Below are 11,575 nucleotides of genomic sequence, written 5' to 3'. Positions count from 1 at the left end.
ACGGCTGAGAGCATGGAGCGGCCCCGCCCCCCTCGCTGTTTGACAGCCCGTCGCTGACGTCACCGGTTCCGTCCCAACACGGAAACATGGACTGGTGACAGTATCGGTTTTACGTCGCTGTTGTTATGGGTTTAAAGCGGCGAGGCTAGTTTAAAGTAGAGTTTATTCGCCGCAGTTTGAGAGCTTTTAACGACGTTAACCAGCCCCGGTTGTTAACGGTGTGACTGATGGACGCTTGCGCTGGAAATGGAGAGAGAGTTCGACCTCTGTTGTTAGTTCAATAGCTTCAGTCCTGCGTTTGTTCACAGCCATGAAACAAAGTGTTTTGGGGGTCATGGGGGCGCTGGGTCGACTGCTGCTGGTCCTCCTCCTACTGTCCTGGGAGGGAAATCTATTTCAGGTGAACTTTTTTTTCTTTTTTTTCTACACTTGTTACTGTTTTTGTTTTGTTTTTTTGTTTTTTGTTGTTGTTGTTGTTGTTAATATGTTTGCGTCTTCAGCTATTTATGCGCAGTGGAGACAACAACTGGCTCCCCTACTGCGCCTCGGTGTCTATTTCAGGCTCGGAAGTTGCCATGATATGATAGCATGTTTAAAGTGTTCAGCTTGCTGGCTGGATAGTCCAAATTGCCTGAAGAAAGCTAATACAAGTGTGTGTGTGTGTGTGTGTGTGTGTGTGTGTGTGTGTGTGTGTGTGTCCAGCAAGTCTTCCATAAGTTGTATGTTAAGGTTAGGGTAAGGGTTAGGCAAGCAATGGTTATGGAAATTATGTAATTTAATGTAATGTCCTGTGAAGTGATGTGGAAACATGTCTGTGTGTGTGTGTGTGTGTGTGTGTGTGTGTGTGTGTGTGTGTGTATGTATGTGTGTGTGTGTCTAGCAAGTCTCCATAAGGGTTAGGTTTTAAGTTAGTAAGTTGTAGTTATAGGTTAGGGTAAGAAAATTAATGTAATTCAATGTAATGTCCTGTGAACTGACGGAAACACAACTCTGTGTGTGTGTGTGTGTGTGTGTGTGTGTGTGTGTGTGTGTGGCTTCCCTTTTGGGGACAGAAAGCAAGTCCACATAAGGGTTATGTTAATGTTAGGGTAAGGGTTAGTAAAGGCAAGTACTGGTTATGTGTTAGAATAAGAAAATTGTCCTCTGAAGTGATTGAAACATGTCTGTGTGTGTGTGTGTGTGTGTGTGTGTGTGTGTGTTAACGTCTGTGAGTGTGCATGAAAGTGTCTGAGCACATCTTGACCCAGTAATAAGCCTTTGCCATGGTCTGTGTCGCCAGTTACCAAGCCTTGGTGGGTAAATATGGGAGCGGCGAACATACACACACGCAAACACACACATGACCTCTCAGCACACAGTGCCATATGAGGAACGAGGAGGGAGATTAAGGATATCCTGCTACATAAGAAGGAACACAGTCTAATTATCGGAGCAGAAACTCTTGGGCTGTCAACTCTTGCCTAGCAGATGTGACACACCCATTCACACACCCACTCTCTCTGTCTCTCTCCCACACACACACACACACACACACACTGTTGTAAAGCTATGTTAAAATCTGTGATACGTGACACTGTGACTGAACTCCCTGTCAGACAGCTGGCCTAAAGTTTCTCTCTCCCTCTGTTTTAGGTCGCAGGGGTCAGATCAGTCACTCTCCCAGAATCCCTCCTGTTCGTCTCAACGTTGGACGGTAGTCTGCACGCTGTCTCTAAACAATCGGGAGACATCAAATGGACCTTACGAGAAGGTTTATATAAATAGACTTTGACACTATCAACCTTATTTTGTTTCATTTTAAAATGATTTTTCATATAAATTCTCTACTGTTTGTTTCAGACCCCATTATTCAGGTGCCTGTGTACCTCACAGAGTAAGTAACACATACACACACACACACAAACTCACACACTCCCACATGCACAAACTCAGACACTCCCACACGCATGCAGCACTTAGTATGAAAACTGTCAGGTGACAAAAGCCTGGCAGCACACTCTGATCAGATCCATCATCATCTTGACTTAACCCTTAAAGTGGACAGCTATTCAAAAGTTGGTTTCTTATATTTGCATGATGATGAATTTTGATGGTATAGTTGCACTTCAGCCACCACAGTGGATACTAGTGTGTCATCCCATACTCTACCACTTCATCTGCAGTGACTTTCTTGGTTGTAATTTAGTTGATTTATGTTATTATAGTGTAATGTAATGTAATTTCATGGAGAAAAAAAAGATGTTCAAATATTTTTTTCATGCCTAAAGAGAAATAAAACAGTTTTTCATAATTCATGCATGAAAGGGTTAATCTTGGATCAGATAAAATGATAATTTTGTAGGTCTCCAATTTCTGATCATTTTCATTATTGATTATTTTCTTGATTAATGTTTAGTAGTTTGCTCTATAAAATGTCAGTAAAAGGTAAAAAATGTTGATCATTGTTTCCTAAAGCTCTTTGTGACGTCTTCCTTTATCCAATACCCAAAGATATTTCATTTGTTATTCACATTTAATGATCTGGAAATAGATAATTGTGTCATATTTTGTTTTTTAAAAAGTGCTCAAAACAATGAATTGGTTGCCTAAATAGTTTATATAGTATATATAGTTTAATTTTCTGTCAATCGACTAATATTTGCAATTTTATTCAAGCAACATTCTCACATTGCTGTTTTGTATTGAGACAACTTTTCTCTTGTAAATATATTTTTGGACATTTTATGCCTTGTTGTGGTTATGTTGCACATGTCTTAACCAGCAGGCCAACAGAGCAATATCTAAAATCTGTGAATTTTGACTTCTTTTTGAATTAGAAAAAAGGTTTTGTACCACACATAGCCATTCAAGTATCTATACTGATATTCAGGTATAGTATTGACAACAGGCTTATAATAGATAGATAATTAAAATTTCTGGGGGGGGGGGGTTTCGTTGTTTTTTCTAGGCCAGGTTTTCTTCCAGACCCCAATGATGGCAGTTTGTATGTACTCGGTGGAAAACACAAGGAAGGCCTGATGGTGAGGGATACTGTGCGTGCGTGCATGTTTTGTTTTTTTTGTGTGTCGGCTTTCACTTTTTGACCCCACTGTTTTGATTTATCTGCAGAAACTGCCTTTCACGATCCCAGAGCTGGTTCAGTCAGCTCCCTGCAGGAGCTCTGATGGTATCCTCTATACTGGTGAGACCTGTATGTGTGTATAAGACTGTGATAAATGTAGAGGCACCATGACCCACTGAACCTGCTGTGTGTTAGACAGTTATGAAATAATGACTGATGAGACAAATATTTGACACACCTCATCACCGTAGCGTTATTAGTTTAATATGTGCGTGTGTGTGTCTCTGTGTGTCTGTGTGTGTGTGTTTGCAGGTAAAAAGCAGGATGTCTGGTTTGTTGTGGATCCTGAGACAGGCGAGAAGCAAACCAGTTTAACCACCTTGTCGTCTGAATCCATCTGCCCCAACACTCCTTTGCTCTATATAGGACGCACAGGTATGCTGCACAGGTGCACACTTGCACGTACACTCTGCTGAGGTGTTCTCATATTCTCTTAGCTCAATATTTGGGGACGTTGTTTTCCAGAATACATGGTGACCATATTTGACACCAAGACACAGGAGCTGCGATGGAACGCCACGTACAATGACTACTCTGCTCCACCTTATGATGAGAAACAAGACTACAGTACGTCCCTGCACACACTTTCAGTAATTAGTGAGATTAGTTCAATATTAAATGATAACATCCTTGCAGACCCAGCTTTGTGACATTAGGGCATTACATATTCACATAATATATTATACACCATTTAAGCAAAATAGCGAAAAAGCGAATATCATACAAAAACACAATAAAAGTGGTCAAGCATAAATAGATGATACAAATAATAATAATATTAATAATAATGACACTAAAAACATGTCTTTGGATGTAATACATGGAAAAATGGGAAAACAGAACCCTGTGCACCTCCTTCAAAAAAATCTGATTCATTTATGTTATGGTTAAGATTTTAAAATGTAATTTTCCTTAATTCATTTTTTATTAATCCTCCACCACAAACTCACACTGGGTGGCGTGGTGGTGGTGGGTTAACATTTTAAAGATGAAAATGACACCTAATATTTGCACAAGAATAACCAGATAAAGTGGTCCAAGAATTACCCGTGATTAACAAGGGCTTCACTTCTGATACCTGAAACATGTAAAAAAACATGTTGAACCTCTTGAAATCATTCCACTTCCAAAACTGACCTGTCATACCTGTTTTTCCTTCAGAGATGGCCCATCTTGTGTCGAGTGGGGATGGTCTCGTTGTGACAGTTGACAGAGAGTCAGGTAGGGGTTTGTGAGTTTCCACTGTAAGATTTTACCTCGTAGTTTTGAGTGTGTGAGAAGTTGAGTGTGTCTTCATATCCATATCTACCCTCTAGTAAAACTGTGAGTGTTGCATTTTTGTCCTCCAGGTGACGTCCTGTGGAGTCAGAACTACGGGTCGCCGGTCGTGGGGGTCTATCTGTACACTGGTGACTCGCTGAGACATGCCCCCCACTTGTCGCTCGCTATGGAAACGCTGCGCTTCCTCACATTCTCCTCTGCCAATGACCAGGCAGACACACACTCCACTTTAAAGTGGAGCTATCAGTTTGTGAAGGAGCAAGCCAGCGCACAAGCACAACTTGTGTAAGTGGAAGTACACACACACACACACACACACACACACACACACACACACACACACACACACACACACACGTAAATGAACTTGTGCCACTCAGTCCTGCAGTCATACCTCTGTCCACACAAACAAACATGAGAACATAACTTCTTTGGCTGAGGAAATGTTTTTTTTGTTTTTTTTAAGACCAACACTCTACGTAGGAAAACTGGACTCCCACCTCTATGCCTCCACCTCCCTTGTTCACCATGGAGTCTCATTAGTGGTGAGCTCTATTATTCATCTGTTTCCATTACATACCCATAATATCCGAGTTTGTGGCGATACTCCTCCCTGGTTTAACAATCGGAGGGTTGAACGGTAACAATATATCAAATCAGTTGGGATAATAAGATAATTGTTGCGATTGATTTGAGCCTCTTGTTTCCATGGCAGCCTCGGGGGTTGACCCTGGCTCGGATTGAGGGTCCAGTGACGACTGGAGTGACGGAAAGAGAAAGAGGGGAGTGTGAGATCACGCCTTCCACTGATGTGCGCTATCCACCAGGGAGCACGAACAGTCAGAAAAACCACTGGCTGCTAATAGGTAAAACACACACACACATACAGTTACCCTTGTTAGGACATTGCATTGACCTCCATACATTATGGACAGCCTAACCCAAACTCTAACCTTAAAATAAACCGTAACCAATTAATTCCTAACTCTAACCTAACCTAAATCCACACCTCACCCAAACCCTTAACCAGGACCTCAGAAATTACATTTTGCCTCATTAGGACTGGGCTTTAGTCCCCAAGAGGACTACTGGTCCCGACAAGGTCGGTGTTTATACCGGGAAAAGGTCCCAATGAGGTAACAAAAACACGCACTCACACACACAGCCAGTTTACTTCAATTATTGGATGTTGCTGGATTAATTCGTTTGTAAGTAGTTAGCAAGACTTATTTCAGGCTTCTTGAAAGTTGGAACAAATGCTGTAATTTATATATTAATAAAGTCGTGTATTTCACTATTAATAGGGGAACTTCACAGATTTTACAAATCCAGTCTTGGGGAGCACAAATGCACACTTGAAAAAAAGTTGTATATCCTTTTTGTGGTTCTAGTCTGGAGTTAGAAACAAGTGAGGTTAACAGACCTCTGCAACCTTGCCTTGCCCCTCTTCTCTTTTAAAGGCCAGCAGCTCAAGGCTACATTAGTGACGGCTAGCATAACACACCCGAATCTCTGACCAAGCTGTTAGCAGTCGAGTTGCATTGTGACTGATGTAGGCACCAGGTTTTGACAAGGAAGCTCATAAGGAGCTCTGGTCACATAGAAATCATAGTTTAGAGCAAAGACAAGCCTCACTGTATGTTCAGCATCTCTTAAAACTGTATGCAGAGACACAGAAAGGCATCCCTCAGTTTCATCTACTGGTGAAATGTGTTCACCACGAAAGAAAGTGATTCCAAGCATGACACAAACCCACTAACTGTATTGTATCTATGTATTTATGTGTTTAGGTCATCATGAGCTCCCTCCATTGGCCCACACCACCATGCTGAGGGATTTCCCAGTTGGCCTGCAGCGTTCTGGTGAGGCAGTCATCCCTCCTCGACCGCCTGGCTCCTCTGCTTCCCCAGTCTCCTCAGGTTCCTACTATCACCAGCGCTACGTGAGTCACAAGTTTAAGCTACTTTGGTGTCAGTACTGCAGTCTTGTGCCTTGGTTAAAATTGCGAAATGCCCCTTTAAATCAGAACTTTCATTGCAAACTTACAGAAGACAAAGTAGGAAAACGCGGGCAAACAAAAGTGTATCCTGCTTTCTTCTCCTTGTAATCATATTGTTTCCTTCAGTTTCATAGAGATGCTGGTAGCCATAGCAACAGTGATGCTTATAAAAGCGGTGGGGATGGGAGGATGTCCGAACAGGCCCAGAAGCCGGCCGCTGTGCTGCCTGTTTATGTGACTCAGGACCGCCTGACTCTGGCTGTTCTGACCCTGCTGCTGGGAGGATGGCTGGCCTTCGCACTCACCTACCCAGCTGTGAGTTTGTGTGCTGTTAAGATGGAGTTTTAAAGTTTTATTCTTAAGTACGTGAACCAATGATGACAAGCTGCATGACATCTAAAGGAGAGTGGTGTATTCAGTTTGGTCTGTAGTTGGCATAGAAACCTTCAAAGTGTCTTTTTTACGTGGATTTCTGGATGTATGATGGAAGTTACTCCATGTGATTTAATTTGGCTAAATTTCAGCACGGAAAAGAAATATATACCCTCAAATAGGTCCTGAAATGCGAGACTTATACTAAAGTTGTTTCTTTTATATCTACACCAAAGCTTATTATTTCACACACTATATTTGAATCACCTCGCTGCTTGAATTTGCTTAATTATAATAAGGTCAAGTTTATTTGTAGAGCACAGTCTTATACAAATGCAATTAAATAGCTTTTACACAGTAATGAAATGATGCTATGCTTGTAATGATATACTTATTAATTGTGTGATATGAACCTTAATCATCTTAACCACTGGCCCATAATTTCTTATTAAAATTGTGATTGATTATTTACCGACATGCACCTCAAATGTCAAACTTTCCTTCACACACTTTAAGCTGAATCGTAATTGCTCTGTTTATATAGACACCGTTTCAAAGGAGAGTTTTATAATCTTCTAATCTTTCTCACAGACCTGTGTTTATCTATCCACCACAATATTTTCAATATTGATTTCAAACTCAAGAGCATGAAGTGTGATTTATATCTGTGGGGGTTTTTTTCCCAGCGCGCAGCCCAGCAGCTGAAAGCTCAACAGCAGCTGGAGGAGGCTTTTGAAACTCGTCTCCAGCGCATGCAGACCAACATGCAGACCAACGTGCAGACACCTGCCTCTTCAGACACAAGCCTTTCAACTGGCACAAACCTCTCAAATGGTAAGCTACTGATAAATACTACGTAGTTACTAGGTTCTTTCTAAATTTCTAAATTCTAAGTTTTTACCACCATTTAATGACCCAGGTGTCTTTGTATTGCACCAGAGAGATGAAGGATTACTCAAATGCACAAAGTAGCATTGAAGCTGCAGTTTTCTCTTAGAAATTAGAGCTTAGAAATTTCAAGCATGGATTTCCTATGTAATAAGTTGAATGGTATATGGCCGACATTTATAAAGCACCTTTCTAGTCTTCCAACCCCTCAAAGCATTTTACACTACATACCAATCACTAATTCATACTCTCACAGCAAAGGCTGCCATGCAAGGGGCCAACCTGGTTTAGTATTTTGACACTTAGAGGTTTACATGCTGTACATCCTCACTTTTCTGTGTCCAGACCCACAGCCTGCACCCGCTGACCCTCCACCGAGTCCTCACAGTCACAGCAGTAGCACCTCAGATGTCAATACAAATGACACCGCAGGGCACAAACCTACAGCAGGTAACACACCCAACTGTGTTTGTAACAAACTGCATATTGTTTCCTTGTTGTTCCTAAACATCCAGGTGGGGTAATGTTCTTGCTTCATTGTTCTTCCTTCCTCTCTCTCTCAAAAGGAAACAGTGAGGAGGTGCAAGTGGGTAAAATATCCTTCACTCCATCTGACGTCCTTGGACACGGCACAGCTGGAACATTTGTCTTCAGGTATTGTGCATCTGTTCATGTATGTGTGTTTTTCTCTTTGAGTACCATGTGTTAAAAGAAAGCTGTTGAAGGAACCATAGTAGTGTATTTGAATGTTTTTATGTAATGAACTATGAAACTGTCACTTTTTACATTACTGGCAACTATTTTCTTAACATATATTTGTTCTATTTAGTTTGTTTACACTAATTTCAATAGATAACCATCAATTCATTATTGTGGTGTGGTAATGCAGGGACCATATTGAAAACTATTCATAGAGCATGCATGACTTTTATTGTTGGCTAAAATACACAAAATCTCTGATATTTAAGCATTTTCTGTAAAACTGCCTACAAAACATAGAATTTCACAGACAAACTACTTTTTCTCTGAGCTGCACGTTATTCTCCTTTATTGTGAACATAGGGGTCAATTCGATGGGCGTAACGTAGCAGTGAAACGAATCCTGCCGGAGTGTTTTGAGGTTGCTGAGCGTGAAGTGCAACTCCTCCGAGAGTCTGACACACACCCGAATGTCATCAGATACTACTGCACTGAGAGAGACCGCCTCTTCACATACATCGCCATCGAGCTGTGCGCTGCAACCCTGCAACAGGTCAGTGTTTGTCAAAGAGCAAAGTGCTGTAAGACCTAATTAGTGCACTTTTTTTTTTTACAGCTATTAAGCAGTTTATATTCAGCATCTGGTCCTTAAAAGTAATTAAATGACAAAATTAAATGTCCTTAATGACAAAACTAACATATACGCTTCTGCGTGTTTTTTATGTCTGCAGTATGTGGAGGATCCATCTTGCTTTCCTAAACTGAATCCTATAACGCTGTTGGAACAGACTATGTGTGGCCTCTCACACCTCCACTCGCTTAACATAGGTCCGAGATGCACGAATACACACATACAAGCTCAAACACAAATTATGTTTCTAAATTACTTGCAGAAACATGGTGTTTCAGTTCTGCTTAACTCACACAGCTAACAAATGTTTCCTCTTCCTCTCTTTCCACCCACCTGCTTCTCTGAAATCACAATTTCTACTTCGCCCTCCATCATCTTTTCCTCTAGTCCATCGTGACCTGAAGCCTAGAAACATCCTCCTCTCTGGTCCCAGTGCGCTGGGTCGAGTCCGAGCTCTCATTTCTGACTTTGGGCTCTGTAAAAAGATCCCAGACGGTCGGACCAGCTTCTCTTTGCGGTCTGGAATACCAGGAACTGAAGGGTGGATAGCTCCCGAAGTGCTGAGAGATACTCCTGGCAACAAACCGGTAGGATGCACACGCGTATATAACATGCAGCATGCACGTTTATGTTGAGCCTGTATCTGATTCTTCATCTTCATCTCCTCTTTTTAGACAGCAGCAGTGGACGTGTTCTCAGCAGGGTGTGTGTTCTACTACGTGGTCAGCAGAGGGCAGCACCCTTTTGGCGATGCTCTGAGACGACAGGTCAACATCCTGGCAGGGGAATATTCACTTGCACATTTTATGGAGGATATACATGGTGAGGGTTAATTTGTTCAAACCTGAGATTGAATGATTATAGTGTTTTTTCCTGCACAAATAATTAGCTTAGATGTGGATTTGTCCCTCCAGGAGTCTGCATCTTTCTAGTTTAATCAATTCCTTTATTTCTGGAGGTGTTACTTTTTATGTACGTTATCTCATACATGATTACATAATGGTTACATCATTGAATCCAGAGCTGATGTTTTCAACGCAGGTCATATCACACCTCAGTGAACCAGAAAAAATATGGTTAGGCTCTAAAGACATTCTTACCCTCAGCTGACCCTCAGGCAGCGCTGTCTACCCAATTGCAATTTTTATACATTTTCACAACATACTGCACAACTGTGACGAAAAATACCTGAAAACAATATCTAATTCTCTACAATTTATTTCCAAATCAGATGATGTCATAGCGCAGGATCTGATTGAACAGATGATCAATGCTGAGGAGTCGTCACGCCCCACCACAGCCTGTGTGCTCAAACATCCGTTCTTCTGGAGCCCTGAGAAGCAGCTGCTGTTTTTCCAGGCAAGTTAAATCAGCTTCCTGTGTTCATTTGGTTTGTAGATAGATTCACAAAACCTGTGAAAGTGCAGGTATCCTTCCATGCATTTCAAAAAGTTATTATGTCTTACTGTTTAAAAATTCCTTTTTTTTATTGACCTTTGCTAGTTTTTCTTTCTTTTTGTTGAGCCTTTTTTTTGTGTATGTGTGTGTATGTAGGATGTGAGTGACCGCATAGAGAAGGAACCGGCAGACAGTCCAATTGTGGTCAAACTGGAGACTGCAGGAAGAGCGGTGGTCCGAACCAACTGGAGGATGCACATCTCTGTGCCTCTGCAGACAGGTATATATACAAACATGCCCACATAGTGTAAGCAGGATAACAAAGCCACAAGTCATCTGTAAACCATTTTTTTTCACCTATAATTTGCAGACTTGAGGAGGTTCAGAACATATAAAGGAAACTCAGTCAGAGACCTGCTAAGAGCCATGAGAAATAAGGTCAGTCTGCATGCTAACGTTGTTTTTTTTCATACAAGCAGACACATTTATTATGTGTCTGACCTTTTTGCCTTCTGCATGTTGCAGAAACATCACTACCACGAGTTGCCACCAGAAGTGCAGCAGACTCTCGGCGAGTTGCCGGAAGGGTTCGTCAGTTACTTCACATCTCGTTTTCCACGGTTACTGATGCACACTCATGCTGCTTTGCACATCTGCGCCCACGAGAGACTGTTTCACCCCTACTATCTGTCCCCCAATGACAAATAGCACTCTCATGACTCTATACACACACATACATACACACAAGTCCTCTTTGTCTTAGCAGAGGAAATCCCTGACAGTGACTTGTTATTGCTTTTGTAAAGCCCAAACTGTTTTTTAGGGGAAGATACAGTGCTGTGAAAAAGTTAAGTTGGTGTATCTCTTGAGTTGTTTTATATATTCATTTATTTTTACACATTTATGATCAAGAAATTATTTTAAAATTAAACCAGAAAACACAAGTCAAACTTCTGAAAAGGCTGCATAAATTTAAAGGGTGACTCCACCTGCGTTCCTCTCCAAGCGTTCCTCTTCCATTTTACAAATGGAAACCCCCCACTCAGCCATTATCCAAATGTAAAGAACGACCCCCAACACACATACATGCAGTTCGCTGACAGTGTGTTGCTAGCATACTTGCTTGTGGCAATTTAGAGCACAAAAAAATTGTCCAGATATACTTTTGGCGTTGTTGCTAAGTGTG

At 41.5% G+C, this 11,575-nt stretch overlaps 1 protein-coding gene across 1 annotated transcript; it reads left to right on the top strand.

The window, feature by feature from the left end:
* The first annotated feature begins 291 nt into the window (after positions 1-291).
* ern2 (endoplasmic reticulum to nucleus signaling 2) lies at positions 292-11,374 on the top strand. The gene is made up of 24 exons (XM_053339577.1): positions 292-400; positions 1,633-1,750; positions 1,840-1,873; positions 2,948-3,020; positions 3,109-3,181; positions 3,374-3,496; positions 3,587-3,688; positions 4,283-4,342; positions 4,471-4,687; positions 4,869-4,947; positions 5,118-5,268; positions 6,193-6,344; positions 6,528-6,716; positions 7,460-7,607; positions 8,007-8,111; positions 8,228-8,315; positions 8,724-8,913; positions 9,092-9,188; positions 9,379-9,578; positions 9,666-9,813; positions 10,223-10,350; positions 10,546-10,669; positions 10,760-10,827; positions 10,915-11,374. Exons 1-24 carry the CDS (start codon positions 311-313, stop codon positions 11,095-11,097), a joined length of 2,940 nt encoding a protein of 979 aa, XP_053195552.1. The 5' UTR covers positions 292-310; the 3' UTR covers positions 11,098-11,374.
* Positions 11,375-11,575: the final 201 nt, after the last annotated feature.

This window comes from Scomber japonicus, chromosome 2 (assembly GCF_027409825.1).
Source record: "Scomber japonicus isolate fScoJap1 chromosome 2, fScoJap1.pri, whole genome shotgun sequence".
In the NCBI taxonomy this organism is placed as follows: domain Eukaryota; kingdom Metazoa; phylum Chordata; class Actinopteri; order Scombriformes; family Scombridae; genus Scomber; species Scomber japonicus.
Note: the sequence above shows the minus strand (reverse complement) of the source record. Positions and strands in the feature narration are given on the sequence as shown.